Here is a 19,808-nt window from a genome sequence, read left to right on the forward strand (position 1 = left end):
CCCAGCCCCACTGTGCCTGCCATGGGCTCGTGCCAAATCAGTCTCAATTGGGAGAGGCTTGTGCTGCCGCAGCAGCACTTGCCAGCCATAAGCCCTGTGTCTGGCACCCTTCCAAGGGGAGTGGCCTGGGAGATCTGGCTGAAACCGGCTCTCTGACATCCCCATATGCTGGGGTCCAACCCCAGCAGGTTCAGGGGTTCCCAAAGGTGTAGACGGAGTCGGCGAAGAAGGAATGACATGGAGACAGCATTCAGTTGATCAGCAGCCTAGCCAGGATCTCTAGCCAGGATCTCCAGCCAAGTTCTGTTCAGGATCTCCAGCGAAGTTCTGTTCAGGATCTCCAGCAAAGTTCTGGTTCGGTTCTCTCACTAGGTTCTCCAGCCAGGCTCTCCAGGTTCTCCAGCCAGGTTCTGTAGCCATGTTCCCTCGCTAGGTTCTCCAGGTTCAGTCCCCAGGTTCTAGTCAGGTTCTCTTGCCATGTTCTCTCGCTAGGTTCTGTCTCTAGGTTCTGTCTCCAGTTTCTGTCCAGGATCTTTTGCCATGTTCTCTCCAGCGAAGTTCTTCTGTCTCTAGGTTCTGTGTGGGTTCTGTCTTCTAAGTTCTGTCTTGTTACATCTGTATTTATACCAGTTGATTCCAATCCTATCAATTTCTATTCCAAAGGTTAGGGCGTTTCTTATCTCCATTCCAGGGAGTAAAGATTATGTAGCTTAAGCATGATTGTTCATAGTTAAAGTGATTAATTACCCACCTGGCACTTAGTTAAGGGGTTTTATTCCCTCCCTAACTTCAGGGGAAAATCCCTACCTGGGGAAACAACCTTTCTCAGAGAGGTGACCTTGGTTAAAACACAGTGCCAAGAAGGTGAGCAAACATATTAAGAACAGTATGCCATATATGCCAGGTCCCTTGAAACAGCAAGGATGGACCGGCTCCCGGCACCCGTAAGGGTCCCAGATTGCGAGAGGGCGCAGGCCAGGCTGAGGGGCCCCACCAGTGCATGATTAGGCCAGGGAGAGAACGCGGGAGGGCTCCAGGGCATGTATGGCCCATCTCACTCAGTTCCGATCAGCTGGAACCCAGCAGCAAGATAACCTACCGGTTGGAGCATCTGCCCCCTGGTGGTCAGTACACGTCATAGCGAGCAGTTGAGCAGCCTTAGCATATTACGCTTTGATTGGTTGTTCTGTTGTTCTGCCATTCGGCCTATTTGCAGATTACCCTTTTATTATGTAAGATAATGAAACACCCTTGTACTCTATACACTCTCTAGCAGAACCGCTCTCCAATTGTCATAGCATAGTAAGAAGCTAGGAAAATTCCAGGACAAGCAGAATAGGTAAACTAAGACTAAAAACAGGTAAACAGCAGTTTGCAGCCACCTAGTAAATTCTATCTTCCCTAAACCAAGGACACTTAAGAGTAAATGGTTTGCACTTCTCTCTAACCAGAGGGAAAATTGTTTGAATCACCTCACCCTACTTAGGGAGACAGATAAAGAAATCCATTAAATTCCATTGGCCAACTACACCCAAGGACAGACAAATTAACAGAATAAAATCTCATTTTGGCACAGCAGCATAAAACTGATGAATATTCTATTGATCCTCCCCTAAAACCTCCCCTAGACACTCAACCTTTAACACTTCTGGAAACAAAGGTCCCTCAGGAGGAGCATGCCCGTGCCATTCCCTTCCCCACTTCTTCCCTCTAAGGGACCCCATGAGACTTGTAACAAGGGGAGCAACAGGCAGCTGCAGCTTGTCCCGGGCTAACCCCTGAACTTGTCTCCAAGGCCCCCTTCTCTCTGACTTCTCACTGAGCTGAAGCAGCCCAGCCTAAGCTCTCCTCTTAGTTCTATAAGCCCTTTCCTTTTTTCACTGTCCTAAGTATATCTTTGCTGCCGCCAATGAATTCTTTCTTACTTTGCTAAACTTTGTCTCTTGATTGAACTCTTTCCCTCCAGAAAACAAGAACTGAGGTCTGGTTGTCTCCCCAGTAATATTCTCCTTGCCCACATTTCATATGCATATTTCACATATACCTAACCCACAGTTCCCTCCTGCCCTGCAGGCTCTGAGGATCCTGCTGGCTCCAGCAAGCACCAGAGCAAAACTGGCAGGTACACCAAGTGACAGGTAGGGCAGCAGTGCCAGACACTTTTGTCACCACCAGAAATCAGGAGCTCGCTGTCCCTAAGCACTTGTGGCTGAGTGTACTTCGTTAAACCAGGGAGCAGCCTGCCTGCTGTTCTTAAAAGGGAGGTGTTTTTTAGATTACATCTGGAAAGGGTTGGGAAAAAAGTCTGTTTATCACTAGTCATTACATTAAAGTGAGAACTGTTCTCAGCACATGAACCTCACACCCTACTAGACAAGACCATAGGAGCCAGAAAGACAAACCCACCCTGACTGATAGGGATACAGCTGTTTATAACTTTATGTCATGGAAAAATGAACATTACAAAACTCAGCATATTCTTACCATACAATTTGCAATTTCACTCTTTGGTATTTACCCAAAGGAGTTGAAAATGTAAGTCACAAAAACCTGCACATGGATGTTTGTAGAAGCTTTATTCATAATTAGTTGTCAAAACCTGGCAGCAACTAAGATGTCCTTCAGTAAGTGAGTAGATAAACTGGTACATTCAGACAATGCAATATTATAGTCCGTAAGCGTGGGTAACAGTATAAACATAGTAATAAATAATGAAAATAATAATAATAGCCCTGGTTGGTGTGGCACAGTTGGTTGGAGCATCATCCTTACACTGAAAGGTTGCAGTTTCAATTCAGGTGAAGGCATGGTCGGGAAGGTAACGAATCGATGTTTTAGTCTCATATTGATGTGTATCTGTGTGTGTGTGTGTGTCTCTCTCTCTCTAAAATCAATGAGCATGTCCTTGGGTGAAGATTTTAAAAATATAATAATCTTTAATAATAAAAGCATAATGTGCTAATTAGACCGGATGTCTTCTGGACAAAGCCAGGGCTGCAAGGGAAGCCTGGGTCCCAGGTGCCAGAGGGAAGCTGTTGCCAGCAGCTGGGGGAAGAAAGGCCTACTCTTGCATGAATTTTGTGCATCGGGCCTCTATTATAATAATAAAATTTTAAAATAGTGAATAAAAGTATGAAGTAAATAACAATTTCTGAATCATGTATGAAATTATAGAAAATGATATAGTATAAATCTCATTAGGTGTCTGGTTAAATGTGAGTGAAGTCCCCAGTTACTCTCTACCATTCAGAGGTCACCCAAGGTTCCACAAGAACAGAAGATAAAATTGTGCATCTTCTGGTACAAGGATCACTTCCACATATGCCCCCAGGCCCTGATGCTCCAGGATGCACACACCTGGGAGCACAGAACTCCTTTGGAAGGACTGGGATGGATAGTATCTTCTGCCTATACCTACAAGGGCACAGAACAGCCCCGCCTGGCGACAGGCTTCACGTTAAGGGTGAGGGCTGAGAATGGTGGCCTCGAAACTGGGCAACTTAAGGAAAATAGTTGACAAAAAAAAATAAGAATTTTTTTTCAAAATAACAGTAAATAATTACAAATAGTTCAAAATAAATAAAGGAGGAATGAACATGAGGAAACAAGTTAATCTGACAGAGGGAGGAGGAAGAGGCAGAGACAGACAGCCTATTCTCCTTTGCATTATTTCAGAATAAAATATGTAGTCACTTTTTAAAAAATATATATTTTTATTGATTTCATAGAGGAAGGGAGAGGGAGAGAGAGATAGAAACATCGATGATGAGAGAAAATCCTTGATCAGCTGTCTCCTGCATATACCACACTGGGGATCGAGCCTGCAACCCGGGCATGTGCCCTGACCGGGAATTGAGCAGCGACCTCCTGGTTCATAGGCCGACGCTCAACCACTGAACCACACTGGCCAGGCTATGTAGTCGCGTTTTTATGTCACAATGACAGATCCAATCATAAGAATAATTTACACTTAGGGAGTTCTGGGATAAGTACGGTGTTAATCCCCTTTTGTGCAGTATTTCAATTAATCCCCAAATAGCCTTGAAATGTAGGTATTATTTCTGCCTTTTTTTTTTTTTTTTTTTTTTTTTTACAGATGAGGAAACTGAGCTCAGAGAGTTCTAAAAACCTGCCAAAAGGCACAGAGCTAATTAGTGGCAGTAGGGAGCCTAGTACTTGTTCATACCCATCATTTTCCGTTTTAGCCTTCAGTATTGAATTCACACTTAGATTCCTTATTTTTACAGCAGATCTTCTATTTCTTTTAGTGCCACCAGAGCACTTGGTAAAAGACTGCACACGTAGTGGTTACTCAATATGTGTCTGTTAACTAATTAACTCGAACTGGGCCCACGAGGCTGAGGATCTGAGAGCACAGCACGTAGCTGGCCGCTGAGCATTCCAGGTGGAGGGAGCAGCATCGTTCAAGCATTTTAAAGCAAACAGTGGGGAGTGATAAACGGTGGCGGGGACAGTTGCCTTTGCAATGTCCTTCAGGTAGAGTGAGAACAAGGGTTGCACACCAGCAGAAAACTCTGACTCAGGCTAGGAAAATAAGGACATGGACAAAATGGGGAAAACCCATTATGAGGGATACTAGGAAGAATAAGACGACATAAAGGATAGCACCAAAGGGCAGGTGAATTGCTGGTTACCATCGTCCAGCAGGAAAAATAAGCAATAATTCCGAGGCAGTTGCTCACTGAATAAGTCACCTGCCTTAAACGTCATTTTTCCGTACATGTAATTATGTTAACGTGTACTAGGAATAATATAATCAAATGTGTAAACCCATAAATTTATGTGTTTTATTTTTATTATTTGAAGCAAGTCACGTGAAAAAAAGAAATGTATTTATGTTTTTTTTAATGTTTTGTATTTTCCCAATGGTGTATTTTTTCGTGGTAGTTTATATTTAATATTATTTTGTATGAGCTTCAGGTGTACAGCATAGGGGTTAGACAATCATATCCTTTACAAAGTGTCCCCCCTAATATTTCCAAGTTCCCACCTAGCACCATATATAGCTATTACAATACTATCAACTATATTCCCTATGCTGGTCTTTACATCCCCATGACTATTCTGTAACTACCAATCTGTACTTCTCAATCCCCTCACCTTTTTCACCCACTCCCCTGACCCCCCCTTTGAAATGTGTTTAAATTTACTATTTTAAAAATTATTAAATAAACAGTTTCTAGGTAATTCAAGTATGCAGTACACATTGTAAAGGTGGTATTCAACGTGCTATAGTTTGGGAAACAGGACTAAATAATATTAAATTCCGCCCACAAGAAGAGCCTCTATTTTCAATGAAGGAGCGATGACTCTCCAAGCTAGAGAAGTATTTTGTAAACCAAAAGGGATGACATCAGATTGTCAGTCAGACACAGCTTTTCAATGAACTTCTTTGTTCAAATGAAAGCAAACAGAAATCATTGACTGGCTAATAATATCGCAGACTGGAGTGATTTCAAAAGAGTCTTTAAATAAAGAGATGGAAACAAACCCATTTTCCAATGCACCTTTTTTTATGTTGTCCTTCATGTCTTCCCCCAAAAAATGTGAAGCCCCAAACCCTTCCTGCTGCCCATTGTACCCACAATGGCCCCTTGTGCCCTCATCTGAGACAGAGCTATTCCATCGCTGAGGGAGGCTTTCCTGAAATTTCTGAGGGCATAATCACCCCTCTCTAAATTTCTCTGTAAGATATTTTTGTGGGAACAAAAGTGAATGTTTTTAAAGGAAAGGAATACATTACTCTGCCACTGGTTCCCTGCAATCTTTAAAAAGGCAAATGGAGGAAATCTCTATAGAAAAGAACAGAATATTCCATAAACTTCTGTGTGACATCGCTAATATTTTTTAAAACATGCAAAACAAGCACTGTCTGTAAAGAGAGAAAGCACAAAATTAATGGTAGGGCTTTTTATTTTAATGCAGGATGAAAATGAATCCTTTCATGGAAACTTTCAGTCTATTATAGCTGCCCATTGTTGGAAGGGGTTAGCTTTCAAAGGGCCTTTTAATGGTAGTATTCTGTGAGCCTGAATACTACATATATATATATATATATATATATAAAGAGAGAGAGAGAGAGAGAGAGAAGAGAGATATAGATATATAGATATAGATATAGATGATATAGATATAGATGATATAGATATATAGATATAGATATAGATATAGATATAGATATAGATATAGATATAGATGAGGAACATAGCATATTAATAAAAATAACATATTAAAGGAGAAAATCATTCTCAATTTTCACCTAAAATCATCAAAAAGAAATTGGATGAATTAGAATGTTTCAATTGTCATTAGATTTAAAAAGATCCAGATATGACATCTATTACTTAGTTACTGTTTATGTCAGCAGCTTCTATGCAGTTAGTGTAAGGCCCTAAAAGGTGTTCGGCTGCGGCCCCCCTGTAAGTGCAGAAAGCCATCCTAGCACAGATCAAAAGAATCAACATGTGTCTCCAACATTTCCGCCAGGCATGTCAAAATCAGCATTTCCCCAGCCATTTTTTACATCCCAAAACACAAACAGACTCGCACACAGCCTGAGCTCCCACACACAGCTTTTAAAGACCTCATTAAGAGAGAGCAAATTGTTTCCTCCCCTCTTACTAAAAAAGCGCTTTCTTCGATGGCTTTTTAAAAAATCAGTTGTAAAACACCTTAGCAGATTAACTTAAATGAAAATCTTCACATGCGAGGAACCATTGGAGGGTCAGTATGACCATATATCAAAGGTTGTTATTCTATCATTTGACTATCATGAAGAATAATAACAAAAGACTATGAATTATTTTTTTCTCTCATTTGGAAGTTATTAGTAGATTTCCCTTTGTTCCACTGAGAAATGAGAGAAGAAAATATGAAGTTGCAGCGAACCCATATGGCCAGCAGGAAAATCCTGTTTAATTGCTTTATTGCCAGAAATGTTAAATCACTTCCTGAGGATACAGTTCAAATGAAACATGTGGCAGCTATTAACAAAGGCCCCTAATGAATTCCAAAATATGCCTTTTATGGGAGCTTTCTCATAAGCAGCAGGCATACATGTTATTTAAACTGTACATACAAATATGCATTTGGTATTTTAATTCCACAAATGTTTGATGAACACTTACTCTGCACCAGACTCTCTAGCCAGCCTGCATGGAATGTTTCTTTCTAAGCAACAGACATAACAATAAGGAACCTCAGGACGTGGACCCCAAACCTAACCATTTCTCTTCTCAGATGTCAAAGGGGGGGGAAAAAAACTTTGACCAACGCCTCCTTCCTGAAGGTTTGAGGCCCAAGAAAACCATTTCATTTTCATCTGGGTAGTCCGAATTATCTACTATATCCCTACTTCTGTTAACAGCCCATCAGTGGCGGTGTTAATTATTGTCATTTAGCATCCACTGCATGGATCTATTCTTTATCTTTTCACACATCTTCTTTAATTGGATATGAATTCCACAAAGAAGAAAACTTCTTCATTAAAGGTTGTTGTAGATGGAATAATGGGAGGCATCTAATATGAATCTACAAATAGCTTTAATTAATTGAGAACCAAGTGTCAGTATTTTTTTTACATTTAATTCCTTTCGTCCCTGGGAAATCTCACAAATTCCATCAATTATTTATAAACCATATTCTAAAGAGACAATTCTACCTCAAATTCAAAGATAATTCAGCTGAGGGACATCCAGCTCATATTAATATGTGGTTTTACTTAAAAGAGAAGTTATCAAATTCTAGGTTACATTAAACTTTGATGTTCCTTGCTCTATCTCATAATATGGAAGTGAGCCTTGGGAGCTTAAAGAATCGTGCAGAACGTGGTGTGATTTAAAATAATTGACATTGGCTCCATGAAGCATTAGCACAGGCTGTATGGAGTCTAAAATATTTTTGCTTCATGGTGCAGCTCATCAACATTTTATTAAATATTTACTTGTATGTGCTCGGTTGCATACTTTGTAATCAAATAGAATAAAATAAGGAAGGCCTATCACCGGTCAAGTTGTAATGTGGAGCAAGACACTCAATTTTCCTTATGGCCTTAGCTGTAAGAAGAGAGAGCTTACTTAGATTTTGTAACTGTCTATCACAGTTATGCCTGCACAGATATTTTGTGATCTAGGGTAGTATCTTATCATGGGATCTCTTCAAACCTTCCTGCTCTTTAGTGTTTTGAAAATAGTGTCAGTGACCACAGAGGTCAGCGTGCCAGTGGTTGGGCCCTATCTCCCAGGACCGACTGCGACCTCACACAAGTTGCTTTGCTCTCCAGGACTTCAGGGGATTGTTCTAAGGATTGAGTGAGGTTATGGAGTAAAAGCTCAAAACTTTGCCTTGCACATACTAAGAATGTAGTAGTATTAGTTAGCTATTCATATACTAAGGAACTTTCTCATTAAATATCCTTTATCTATCACCAACCTTGACAAGCTTGACAATGAAAGGGTTCCTGTTTTGTTTTGTTCTGTTGTTTATTGTCTTTTCACACAAAAATAAGTCAATTTAAAAGCTCTGATCTCTAGCCCAGTCTATATGACTCAATGGTTGAACCACTAATGAACCAGGAGGTCACGGTTCAATTCCCAGCCAGGGCACATGCCCAGGTTGCAGGCTCAATCCCTAGTGTGGGGTGTGCAGGAGGCAGCCGATCAGTGATTCTGTCTCATCATTGAAGTGTCTATATCTCTCTCCCTCTCCCTTCCTCTCTAAGATCAATAAAAATAAAACATTAAAAAATTAAATATATATGTAACATAGGATGGATTTAATGTCATTTTTAAATCCTTTTCAAAAAGACACACAGAAACAAAACACATCACCAAAACTGTAAGGAAACTTTGCTGTAAAGGGAGAAAATAGCTTCCCTGGAGGATAGAACCGGAGTTCTTCTAGAAGGGAAGAAAAAATCCGATGACTCTGCTGTAAATGAAAGAATGCTGAGGAAGATGCTTAAAGCCTACTCAGTCCTTCTGACGCCCTGCTCTCCGGGGGGGATCCTCACTCTGCCACTCAAGCGCCTGAGAGTCTCTCCATGACTGCGTCTTTGTCAGTGTACAGCGCTGATATTAGCACCCAGAAAACAAGACATGAATGGCTATATGTAGATTGAGGTTAAGTATCATTTACTCTCACTATACGTCGACATTGCCAAAACAGAACCCCCTGGATTTTTTATCCATAGGAAGACTTTTCCCTTATTTGAAAAATTGCATCAATCTCCAAATCCTATAAATTCCAAAAATGAGGATCTTCCCAGAAATAAATATCTCACAACAATATAGGTGTCATGATATTTGATATTTCTGGAAATGAAAATTGATGCTATTTCCTTAAGCTGATCTATAACAGAGGTGCACTGAGCTTCTCTCTCTCTCTCTCTCTCTCTCTCTCTCTCTCTCTCTCATACACACACATACACATACACATACACATACACATACACATACACATACACATACACATACACATACACACACCAAAATTAGTTACCCATGTGTCTATTTTTCTTACTCCAACTGTAAGGACTTTGTTCCTTGAGAAACATCACTTGTGGATGTCTTATGTGATCAATAACTGTCGAGTAGAAGGCGTCAAATCCCAGTGGGTCAGACAGATTTATAAAAGGTTTCCAGTACAAATTAGTATCCTCATGCTAACTGTATTTTATACATGAATAACTAAGGTGAATGGGAACCAGAAGTCCAACTTCCTAAAATATTTTTAGAGTCTCCACAAACAGTAGAACTAGACATTTATACTATAAAGTCTTTTGTAAGCATCTCATTCTAAACTCTATTTTTTTAAATAATGATAGTGATAGATAATATGCTGGAAATTAAACTTTTAAACCTCTCATGTCAAAGAGGTTTAGACCCATTGACCCAAAGCCCATAGTAACAAACAGAGCAGCGACCTTTTCCTGAGGATCTCATATACTTTCTGGAAGCTACCACAGTCCTCTTGGCAACCTGGTGAACTAGGAGTGATCCCTGTTTCATAGGGAAAGGTTCTAGGCAGTGAAGAAAAGGACAGAGATTTGAAATGGAAGAGACCGAGTAAGCAATTTACGTTTTTGGACTCCCAAAGTGGAACAAAACAAATGAACTCCAAAGATTCTACCCAAATTCAGAGAGTGTTGTAGCCTCATTTATCACCAGTATCTTTAAGGGCAACATGGGTCTGTCTTTAGAGAAGAAAACAGCTACATGATTTAGAATTATCATAGATGGATCTAGTAACTTTGCTGACAGTTCCACAACTCTCATGTTTCTTTTCTTTTTAGCTTTATTGAGGTATAATCTATAATAATAAAAATGTAATATGCAAATTGACCAAACGGCCACATAGTGGACCATCCAGAGGACCACACTATGACACCCACTGGTGCCAGGCCAGCCAAGGCAGGTGCAATGCAATTGGTCAGGGGCCTCGCCATTGCCCCATGATTGCCCCACAAAGGAAAGAACAGGCCACCGGCCAGCGGGGCAATCAATCAGGGAGCTCCAAGATTGCCCCAAAGAGGGAGGCCCAGGCTACCCAACAGTGGTGCTGCGGCAGGTGGGCGGGGCCTCCCTCTGTGAGGGGGGCGATCCATCGTGGAGCCCTGGCCAGGAGGGCAGGGCCTACCTTTTTGGGGTGATTGATCACAGGGATCCCGGACTGTGAGAGGACGCAGGCCAGGCTGAGGGACTCCCCCCACCCCCTCCACTGGGCCTCTAGTTGACAAATAAAATTGTAAGATATTTCAAGTATACCTTGTGATGATTTGATATATGTATATGCTGTGAAAGAATTGTTTACATCGAATTAGTTAACATCCATTACCTCAGATATTTGCCCTTTTTTGAGAGTTTCACTCTTACCAAATATCAATTATATATTACAATATTATGAACTATAGTCACCATGGTTTACCTTACTTACATCCTCAGAATTTATTCATCTTACAGCTGATAGCTTATACCCTTTTAACAACCTCTCCTTATTTCTCCCCCATCCTCCCACCCTTCCAACCTCCTACCCTACCTCCACCACAGTCCCTGGTAACCACTTATGTACTCTGATTCACTTAGCATAATGCCCTCAAGGCCTATGTTATTGCAAATGGCAGGAATATTATCTTTTTCATGCCTAGATAATATTCCATTATATATCACATCCATATCTTGGCTATTGTGAATAATGCTGCAATGAACAGAGGAGTACAGATGTCTCTTTGATTTCCTCTTTTTATTTCCTTTGAATATATACCCAGAAGTGGGATTGCGGGCTCATATAGCTTTCTGATTTTTAAAAATTTTGTAATAATATTATTTGATGGTTCTTTCTAATAATACACAATTTTGTAACTTTGATTTTCTTTTTCAGGCTATCCCAGGTATTTCAGAGAAGGAAATGGCTGGTAAGTGGAAATATGGTTTATTTTTCTTTCTATCTGTTTTAGAATGAAAATGCATCTTCATGTAGACATTTCATTAAAGCTGTGTGGATCTCATCAATCTTTGCACAAATATTATTGTTGAATTACTGAAAAATAAATTGTGTTGTTCAAAATGTAAAAAAATGTGGTTCTCTAATATAGCATTTCATCATACTAGAATGAGATGTGTGCTTCTTGTAGCCCTACTAGTGTTTGTGGAATGAATGAATAGCAACCACAACTTTTTTCTTGAGGGAAAGAATGAGATGTTGTTTACTGTGCTAGAGAATGGTCTTTGGAAATTAGTTGTTAATAACTATCAATATTTTTTTAATCTTAAGTAGCTTATTTAGTAGTCAAAGGAAAAGATGTACTTATTTAAAGCGGATGCTATACCATCAAAATTATAATTCTAAAGCAATAGGAATAATTATATTGGAAATAATTATAATATTTTCTGTGCTCTGTGCTATCATTATAACTATTTGACAGTATTGTGGAAAATGGATAAAGTCTGATGAAAAACATAGAATACGAAAAATTAGAGTTGAATTGGTGGGATTATGTGTTTTTTTAAAAAAATCTGTGGATCTTCCTCAATATTGTCTTACGTTTCCTGTGTAATAACAATAGGTTTTTATAATACAGATTAAAAGTGTGCTCCCAAATGTGAAGCACATCACTTAGTTCTTAGACACTTGTGATTTTTAAGAGCCATATTGAAAGTTTATAGTATTATCTAAAAAATGGCATGACTTCAGTAGACTTTATAATGAAGCTTTGTAGTTTGTCTGATGCGATTTTTATGCAGGGGATGTTCCCTTTCTAGTTCGTGATCTTATGTTTGCGGCTAGATAGTTTTCATACAAAAGTTTTTATGGTTTGTCTCCTTCCGTGGCTTAAGTTTTCTCTTATGTTAGACTCGTCCTGATTTCTTCATGCTGATATGTTGAAAGGTAACCCTTCAGAATGGAAGGAAAATACTGAACTGGCGTCAGTTAAGAAGGAAGCTGTTTAATTTAACAATGCAGTGGTATTACATGGATTAGTAGTAAATATTGAACAAATTTAAATTACAGTCCCAGGGCTCTAATATCTTAAATAGATTGTGTTAGCTATCTAGTAAGAACACAGAAATAAATGGTGAAGTGGTCATTTGCATCACAAAGGAAACAGAATTCACCTAAAGTCTCGCTTTATCTTTGGTTGTGACATTCTCTGTGATTCCCAAGATTAGCTGCAATTTAACCAGAGTGTAAAACAGGGCAAAGTTGTCATCTTGTGCCAGAATATCAGCAAATTCTCTCAGACCTCAAGGAGGAAATTAGAATGTAAATTCTGGGCTGGTGGGAAAGGGTAAAAAAGGATGGTCATGTCATTGCTTGAGGGGATGGAGAGCCAGAGTTCTCTTCTCCCAGGCCACTTAAATGACTTCAGATTGATAGGGAGAGCCCCTCTTTTAATCAAGCTTCTCAACTATTTTAAAGATATTTTTGTTACAACAAGGAACTAATTAAACAGAGAGTACAAATATGATGCAACCACCACTTTCTATCACAATCCTGGAAGTTTTCCTCCTTGAGAACAACAAAAACAAAGTTAACTGTCATTCTTTATTTAATATCTCTTTTGGTCATTTCTATACTGCTGGGCAACAAACGCCAAGTGTTAATAAAGGCCATTCACAGAGTTGCCACAAGACGATCTGTGAAACACAGACCCAACAGTTGACATGTATGATCTTCCCAGGTCCCAGTCACCTGGAAGACCCATTTCGGATACTTAACCCTGGATGGGGTGATTTGAGCAGAACCCTCCTTTTACATATTAAAGCATTAGAATGATTAGGATTTACTCTAGAAAAGATTTTTATTTTTATTTCTTGAGAAAGTGCTGATTTACTTAGGAAGAAATATAGTTTAGTTTGATAATATAAATGCAAGAAAGGAATGATATTTTTTAAAAATATCAGAGAATTTGTGTCAAAATAAAGACTTATGTTTGGATATTTAATTAATAATGGTAACAGATTTGACAGTTCAAAAGAGAATATGATTTACTCCAAAAGTTTTTAAGGACCGTAACAGTCAAAGCAATCTCATTCTTGCATTCCTAAACTCTATTACGCCCTCTTTAAAATATTAAAAACATTTGAGTGTTCTAGACAAATGCGCATCTCTTTATTCCTATCTTTATGAATCTCTGTTCTTAAGCTCTGCTAGACAGAGGAATGAGGGTGAAAGCAGAGGGCCCACTCCATCTTCTGGGGGTTAATTGAGCTCTTAAATAGGATTAAGCTTCCTACCCGCCCCTCAGGCCTGCCATTTTTTTCTGTCTTGCTGAGTGAATGTAGACTATTGTTCCTTCTTGAGAGAGCCTATTTTTAATCTGTGTGACCGCTCCTCCAAGCCAACTGGAACCAACTCCACCAGGCTTTGCGAAGCTCTAAACGAAATCATTTTGGTTGCATTCCGTTCATAACTCTTGAATTGCAGTTATATGATTGCCCCTGTGTGGACACCTTCTATTCTGGTCCATGTTCCTAGGTAAAGGAAGCCTAGTGGAATCAATGGTGCTGCTGTCTCCCACCTTGTGATGGCAAAAGACTCCGAGGGGAAACAACTTCGAAACAGCCTCCCATTCGTTCATTCATTCCACGAACACTTACTGAACTACAACATGTACTGGGCATCATATTAGGTTCCCTTAAGAAAGCAATTATAACTAAGGCATGGTCCTTGCCCTGAAGGAATTCAAACTCTAATTGAGAATATTCTATTAGGCTAGCATCCTCCTTTTCCTCTTCCCAGTGAGCCTTCCTTAACCCAGCTGATGGAGAAAGCTTCCCAGGAAAAGAAGGAAATAAAAAATATTGTTTTCCACAAGCTGTCACAATGTGCATTCTCGGGATCTGAAATAGAATACAATTCATTTGTTTTTTTAAAAAAAAAAAATCAGAATTAATCACACAAGTATCAATACATCCAACACCTAATGTTTTCAAATAACTTCTGTTACGCAACGAGGGTCTGTGTGCCCTTGGTGAGTAGGCCCAATGTCATCGGTATATTTGCCAGCACATCTGCTTTCTATCTGTGTGGCCTTGAGCGAGTTACTTAACCTCCTCATTTCCTCATTTCTTGAGTATAAACAGAGACGCTGTCATGTTGTTGTAAGGCAACAATGCTTGGCGCAAATAGGTCCTACAAAATGGTAGCTGCGTTTTATGATAATTAGCTGAGCTTATAACCATCGTGTGGACAAGCCAAATGGAAGCTAGCTGAGTGGCTGCTCACACCAGGTGTTCGTGAGCACTTCCTCAGGGCACCGGCTAAGAGCTGAGCAGCTCTCAGTGTGAAAGAAAGAGATCGCCTTCTCCATAAACTTCTAAGGGAGTTTATCCAGATGGAGGTTCTCATAGGAGAGACAGGTTGGTCCTATTTGCCCTCTCCTGGGGAAGGCCTGTTAGGCTGAAATTCTCTCTTGTGAACAGATAATCTTTGATTATCACCAGGATTAATCCCTGAGAAATGCCTCGCCTGTGTCCCCTTCTCCTATGGCTCCCTGTATCCCAGTCCCCGAGGTAACCAGACCCCCTCACCTCTTGCACAGGGTCCTGTCAGCACTGCCTGCTCATCAGCCCTTGTCCAGCCTCCCTGCCTCTGCTTTAACGCAGCCTCCACTTCCCACTTCACAGCAGTGTCCAGGCAGGTTTCCCTGCCTTTCCTATCACTGCATCAGTCTGTTCCCTACACTTTCATCAGTTGTCTTTGCAAATCACGACCTGATCATCTGAATTCCTGCTTCAACATGTTCTTTCTCTCCCTACAGGATAAGGACCAACTTCCCTGCTTGATATGTGTAATCTGGATGCAGTGTCATGTACTGCACTGGATCTGTCCATGTTGCCCCTTAGACCCACCTCACCCCACCCTGCTTTCCCTGCTCTGTGCCCTGGAGGCTGAGGTCCACAAAATCAATGGGCTGCTCCCCCCCCCCCCCCCCCCCGCTCCACGCCTCCCCCATTCCACAAGTGAGGAGCCAGGGCAGGAGATGCAGGTGGGGGGCCAGTGTGGCCTCCTGGCTTCTCTTAGGTGGCCCTTTCCACACCAGCTTCCAGGTGCTGACAATCATTCTCTCCTCTTGCCCTGGTGGTTTCCCTGCAGCTTTATAATAGTTCAAACTAAACTTCCCTCAGTTTACCCAATGTGGCATCTGTTTTCTGCTACAAGTCTCACTGGTATACCTACCAATATCTTCTCTTCTTTCTGTTTCTTTGTGTATGTTTATTCGTTTCTTTGTTTTACCACATCCAGCCAGAGAACCTCTCCTAAGTCTATATTTTTCTGCTCTTTGTAAATCACATAACTGTCTTTCTAAAAAATATAGATGATAGGTAGTATAAAGAGGGAGAGATGGCTTAATCAGAAAAGAAAAAGAAGATATGGACTGTGTTTGCCCTGAATTCATCCTAAGTGGACTCAGTTTCATTTCAATCAGTCGTATGTGTGGCCCGTAAGTAAAACAGCTATTAGCACATAGTAGGTGTTCCATAAATACATGGTAATGAATAAATTGTAATCACAAAGATACTTTGGTTTCAATCTTAATGATTTCAAGTTAATAGGGTTCTAAACTTTAACTCTCCCTCCCACCATCACACACACATACACACTTTCTCCATCATTCCTGACACTTCCACAACTGCCAGATATCCCAACCAGATCATTAATGAATGGTGTCCTTTGCAGTTCTATCCCATACAAATATGTGAAGGGCATCATTGAGAAACATGACTCTAGAATCTGACTTTTGTTGCATTGCTTGGCCATTTTTCTGAGAATGTTTGTTCTCTTGCCTGGGGTTATTTGGTTGGCCAGAAATGTTAAAAATCCAGATAGTGAAAGATTAGAGCCTGAAACACTTGTGAAAGATAGCTCAGGATTATATAACAGATTCATAGTATCGCCAAACTTTGTGTTGTGGCTTGGGAAGGCAGGACATAAAAATCAAACACTTCTTTGTGACAAGTGTGGATGGGGAAAAACCAGGGTTTTCATAATTTTATTCCAAACACCTTGTAAACTGACTAATAACAAAGCCCAGACATGGTGCCTTTTGTTATTAATTTTTTCGCTGCCTTTGATCATTGAGAAGGGAAATGCAGGTGACAACACACACACACACACACACACACAGATCTAAAATGCAAAATTATTCCCTTTTTCCAGTCTGATCATCATTGCTTCAATTCAGAAGATTACCCATGCAATTTACTGCACTCTGACCCATGTTCTAATATCAGCAGATCCAATAGGGTTTGAGGAAAAAAACAAAAATAGGATGGCTCTATTTCAGAGGTCTCCTTTGAAAGACTCTGCCCTGTTTGGTGCCTCCATTTTAATATAAATCAGACCAGTTTAATGCCATCCCACCCAGACTGTAAGTACCTGAAAGACGGAATTTTGTTTCATTCAACTCTGTACTCCCAATGCTTGATGTTCAGTAAATGAATGAGTAAATGAGATCTTTTAAAAACCAGAAAATGCTTTGCTCTATACCCAAAATACTCCCAAAGCCCATGTAGAATTTTATCATTCTATTCTAAGTAAAGCGCTTTCTGTAACCGCAAAGACCCCCAGCTGTTTTACAGGGTTCGGCAGGATCTGAAAATTGTCTTTATCTGGCCAGGCTGGGCTTTGGCCAACATTCCAAATTCTTTATTCCCTTTCACTCTCAGAAAATGCATTTCATTATTTTTATACTAATGGCTTATAAATGCTCACTTGCTTCACTTTTCTCGGTATATGGTCTCTGCTCGCCTGCCTGTTTAAGAGGCAGGAATTTAGGGTATGCCCACACACAATCTCTCATTTTTTCTGAAACCTAATGTAAACTAATCCATGAAAAGTTGGCTGTGGTTGACTGGGCTGTTGAGAGGAAATATATTAGCTTTCAGGTATCAAGGAATTCATGAAAAATATAAGTAAGTTATTCTTAAATGGCAAAGATCTTGAATTCATAGAGTATTTTTCAATAGTAGATACTTTTCTAAATACTTTCCTCACTGTTCTTATTGGTATTTTGTTTATTACCAAGGACATAAACCAGAACCATTCAAACATATTTCCTTTTCTTCTCAGTTATATTTCAAGCAACATGGGTACATAATAATTTCTCTTTTAACAAGTTCCAGTTCAGATGTTACCTCCTACATGTTGGGGTGACCCTCCCAGGTCTCTATAGCTGATGAGGGCTATATGTTTCTATAGCATTTAATGATTCCTACGATGTATTTCTGTTCACGAATTAGCTTCCACATCAGGCTGCGAGCTCCGTGAAGGCATAAAGCTCTCATTTCATCTTTCTCACCCATACCCAGTATAGTATCTTGCACAGAGCAGATGCTCCAGAAATAGTTTTGAATCAACCCATTTATTTGAAATACCAAACAGCTTATGCAGGCTCTCAGTTCATCTCCAGTCTCACAATGACTGTAACTTTTTACAACATTAAACCAACTACAAATTTCTTCCTCCAAAATATCAGAAGCACATTTTATCTGCCTGCCCCCCTTTATCCTTTGAAAGAATGGCTATCAGCAGTCTGAGGAGGTGGCTGTGAACTACCAGTGGAGTTTTGCATTTCAGTATTTCCATGGACATTGACCTATTAATCATAGAAAAATTAATTTGTCATTTTCAATGTTCCCAGAAGAAAGACAATTTGTGAAAAGGCCCTTTCTATCAGTTGTATTTACAAAGTAATAGAAGAACTTTCATTTAGTTTGTAAATCATATCTGATCATTTCTTAGATGCCATCAAATATTTACCTTAATAGAGTTCCCAGCGAGGTTTGTAGTTCAGTTACTTTTATTAATAACATGAATATAAACATATGTACTGACAAGATAATAGTACGTTGATTTTCATTTCTTTGGAGGGGTACATTTATCTTGGACAGGGATATATAGCAATGCATTACGCCTGACCTTTCCGGATATAAGATGACATAATCAGACCCTCCACTGGTCTGAAGAGCTTTATTTGTTTCCTTATAGGCAGGAGTCTAAGATCATTGTCTTTTTCAGATTGATCCATAAATATTGCTATTGCAGAATTAATATATGATTTTGAAATATAGTATATCAAAGTGAGGAGTTTAAAACAGTTATTAACAACCATAAAAATTAACTAATGCCCAAGAAAAGGCTGGTGACCGTCTTGTAGTGCAGGCTTGTGCAAAAACGTGGGTCATGGATTTGAGAAGCTATTTCGTCCTGACTACTGTAATCAGGTAGGAAAGATCTCATAGAATTCCACAAGTGATGTTTAAGCAAAATCAAAAAGCTCTCACTTGCTGACCACAATGGGGTTTTGCTTTTTGTTTTTAAATTTTTCTAACCATGACTCTGTCCCTGAAAACATACTCCAGTGACTCCAAACTGCTAATATTATAAACTTTTTCTTAATATAAATGTTAAATCTACTCTTTCCTCTGGATTTAAAGAAATACTAGTATATAAATGGAGGATAACAGTACAGTTTATCACTTCTTGAACTTACCCACCTTGATTTTATTTTAATGTGTTTTTTGTTTTGTTTTGTTTTTTTAATCCTCACCCAAGGCTATTTTTTGCCCCATTGATTTTTGGAGAGAGTGGAAGGGAGAAGAAAAGACAGGGAGAAACACTGATGTTAGGGAGACACATCGATTGGTTGCCTCCCGCATGCCCCTGACCAAGACCAAGAGCCTGAAACTGAGGTATTGCCCTTGACTGGAATCGAACCCGGGACCCTTCAGTCTACAGGCCAACACTCTATCCATTGAGCCAAACTGGCTGGGGCTTGAACTTACCCACCTTTTAAAGTCTATGGTCTTCTTGGATATATTTAGCCAAATGTTTTCCCTGCTGTGCTGTGATTTCCTGAAAGGCAGACATTCTCTCTGCACCCGTGGAATGCCAGCCTCTTAGGAAGTTTTTCACTTACTGTTTGTCAAATGGACGTTTGAATGGATAATAACAGCAAGTGTTTACTCTGTGCCTGCACTTTTCTAAGCACTTTGTAGATATGAACTCATTTGATCTTCTAGCAACCCTATAAGGTAGGCGTTACCGTTTTCTATGTTATGGAAATGAGGAACCTGAGACTCAGAGAGGTTTCCTAAAATACCCAAAGTCACACTGTGGCCAATGCAAGATTCAACACAAACCACCCAGTCTAGAATGCATGCTGTATGCTGCGTACAATGGTTAAATGATAAGACTCCTCAGGCTGACCAATAAATTTTTCCATAATTTGACCTTACCCTTCCTTTTCAACCTTATTTCCCAGCCTCCTCTAACATGTGCTTCCC

The 19,808-nt window shown here is 39.8% G+C and overlaps 1 protein-coding gene across 9 annotated transcripts in view; it reads left to right on the forward strand.

The window, feature by feature from the left end:
- Positions 1 to 19,808, forward strand: part of DLC1 (DLC1 Rho GTPase activating protein) — a 367,353-nt gene that overhangs the window by 168,713 nt on the left and 178,832 nt on the right. For all 9 annotated transcript variants that reach the window (XR_004966277.1, XR_004966276.1, XM_036300754.1 and 6 more), the window contains one exon: positions 11,398 to 11,431. Coding sequence is in view for 7 of the 9 variants with exons in the window: in XM_036300754.1 (XP_036156647.1) it covers positions 11,398 to 11,431 (34 nt within the window). In the remaining 2 variants the exon portion in view is untranslated. The remainder of the gene's footprint in view (positions 1 to 11,397; positions 11,432 to 19,808) is intronic.

Source organism: Myotis myotis, unplaced genomic scaffold, assembly GCF_014108235.1.
Source record: "Myotis myotis isolate mMyoMyo1 unplaced genomic scaffold, mMyoMyo1.p scaffold_m19_p_3, whole genome shotgun sequence".
NCBI lineage: Eukaryota > Metazoa > Chordata > Mammalia > Chiroptera > Vespertilionidae > Myotis > Myotis myotis.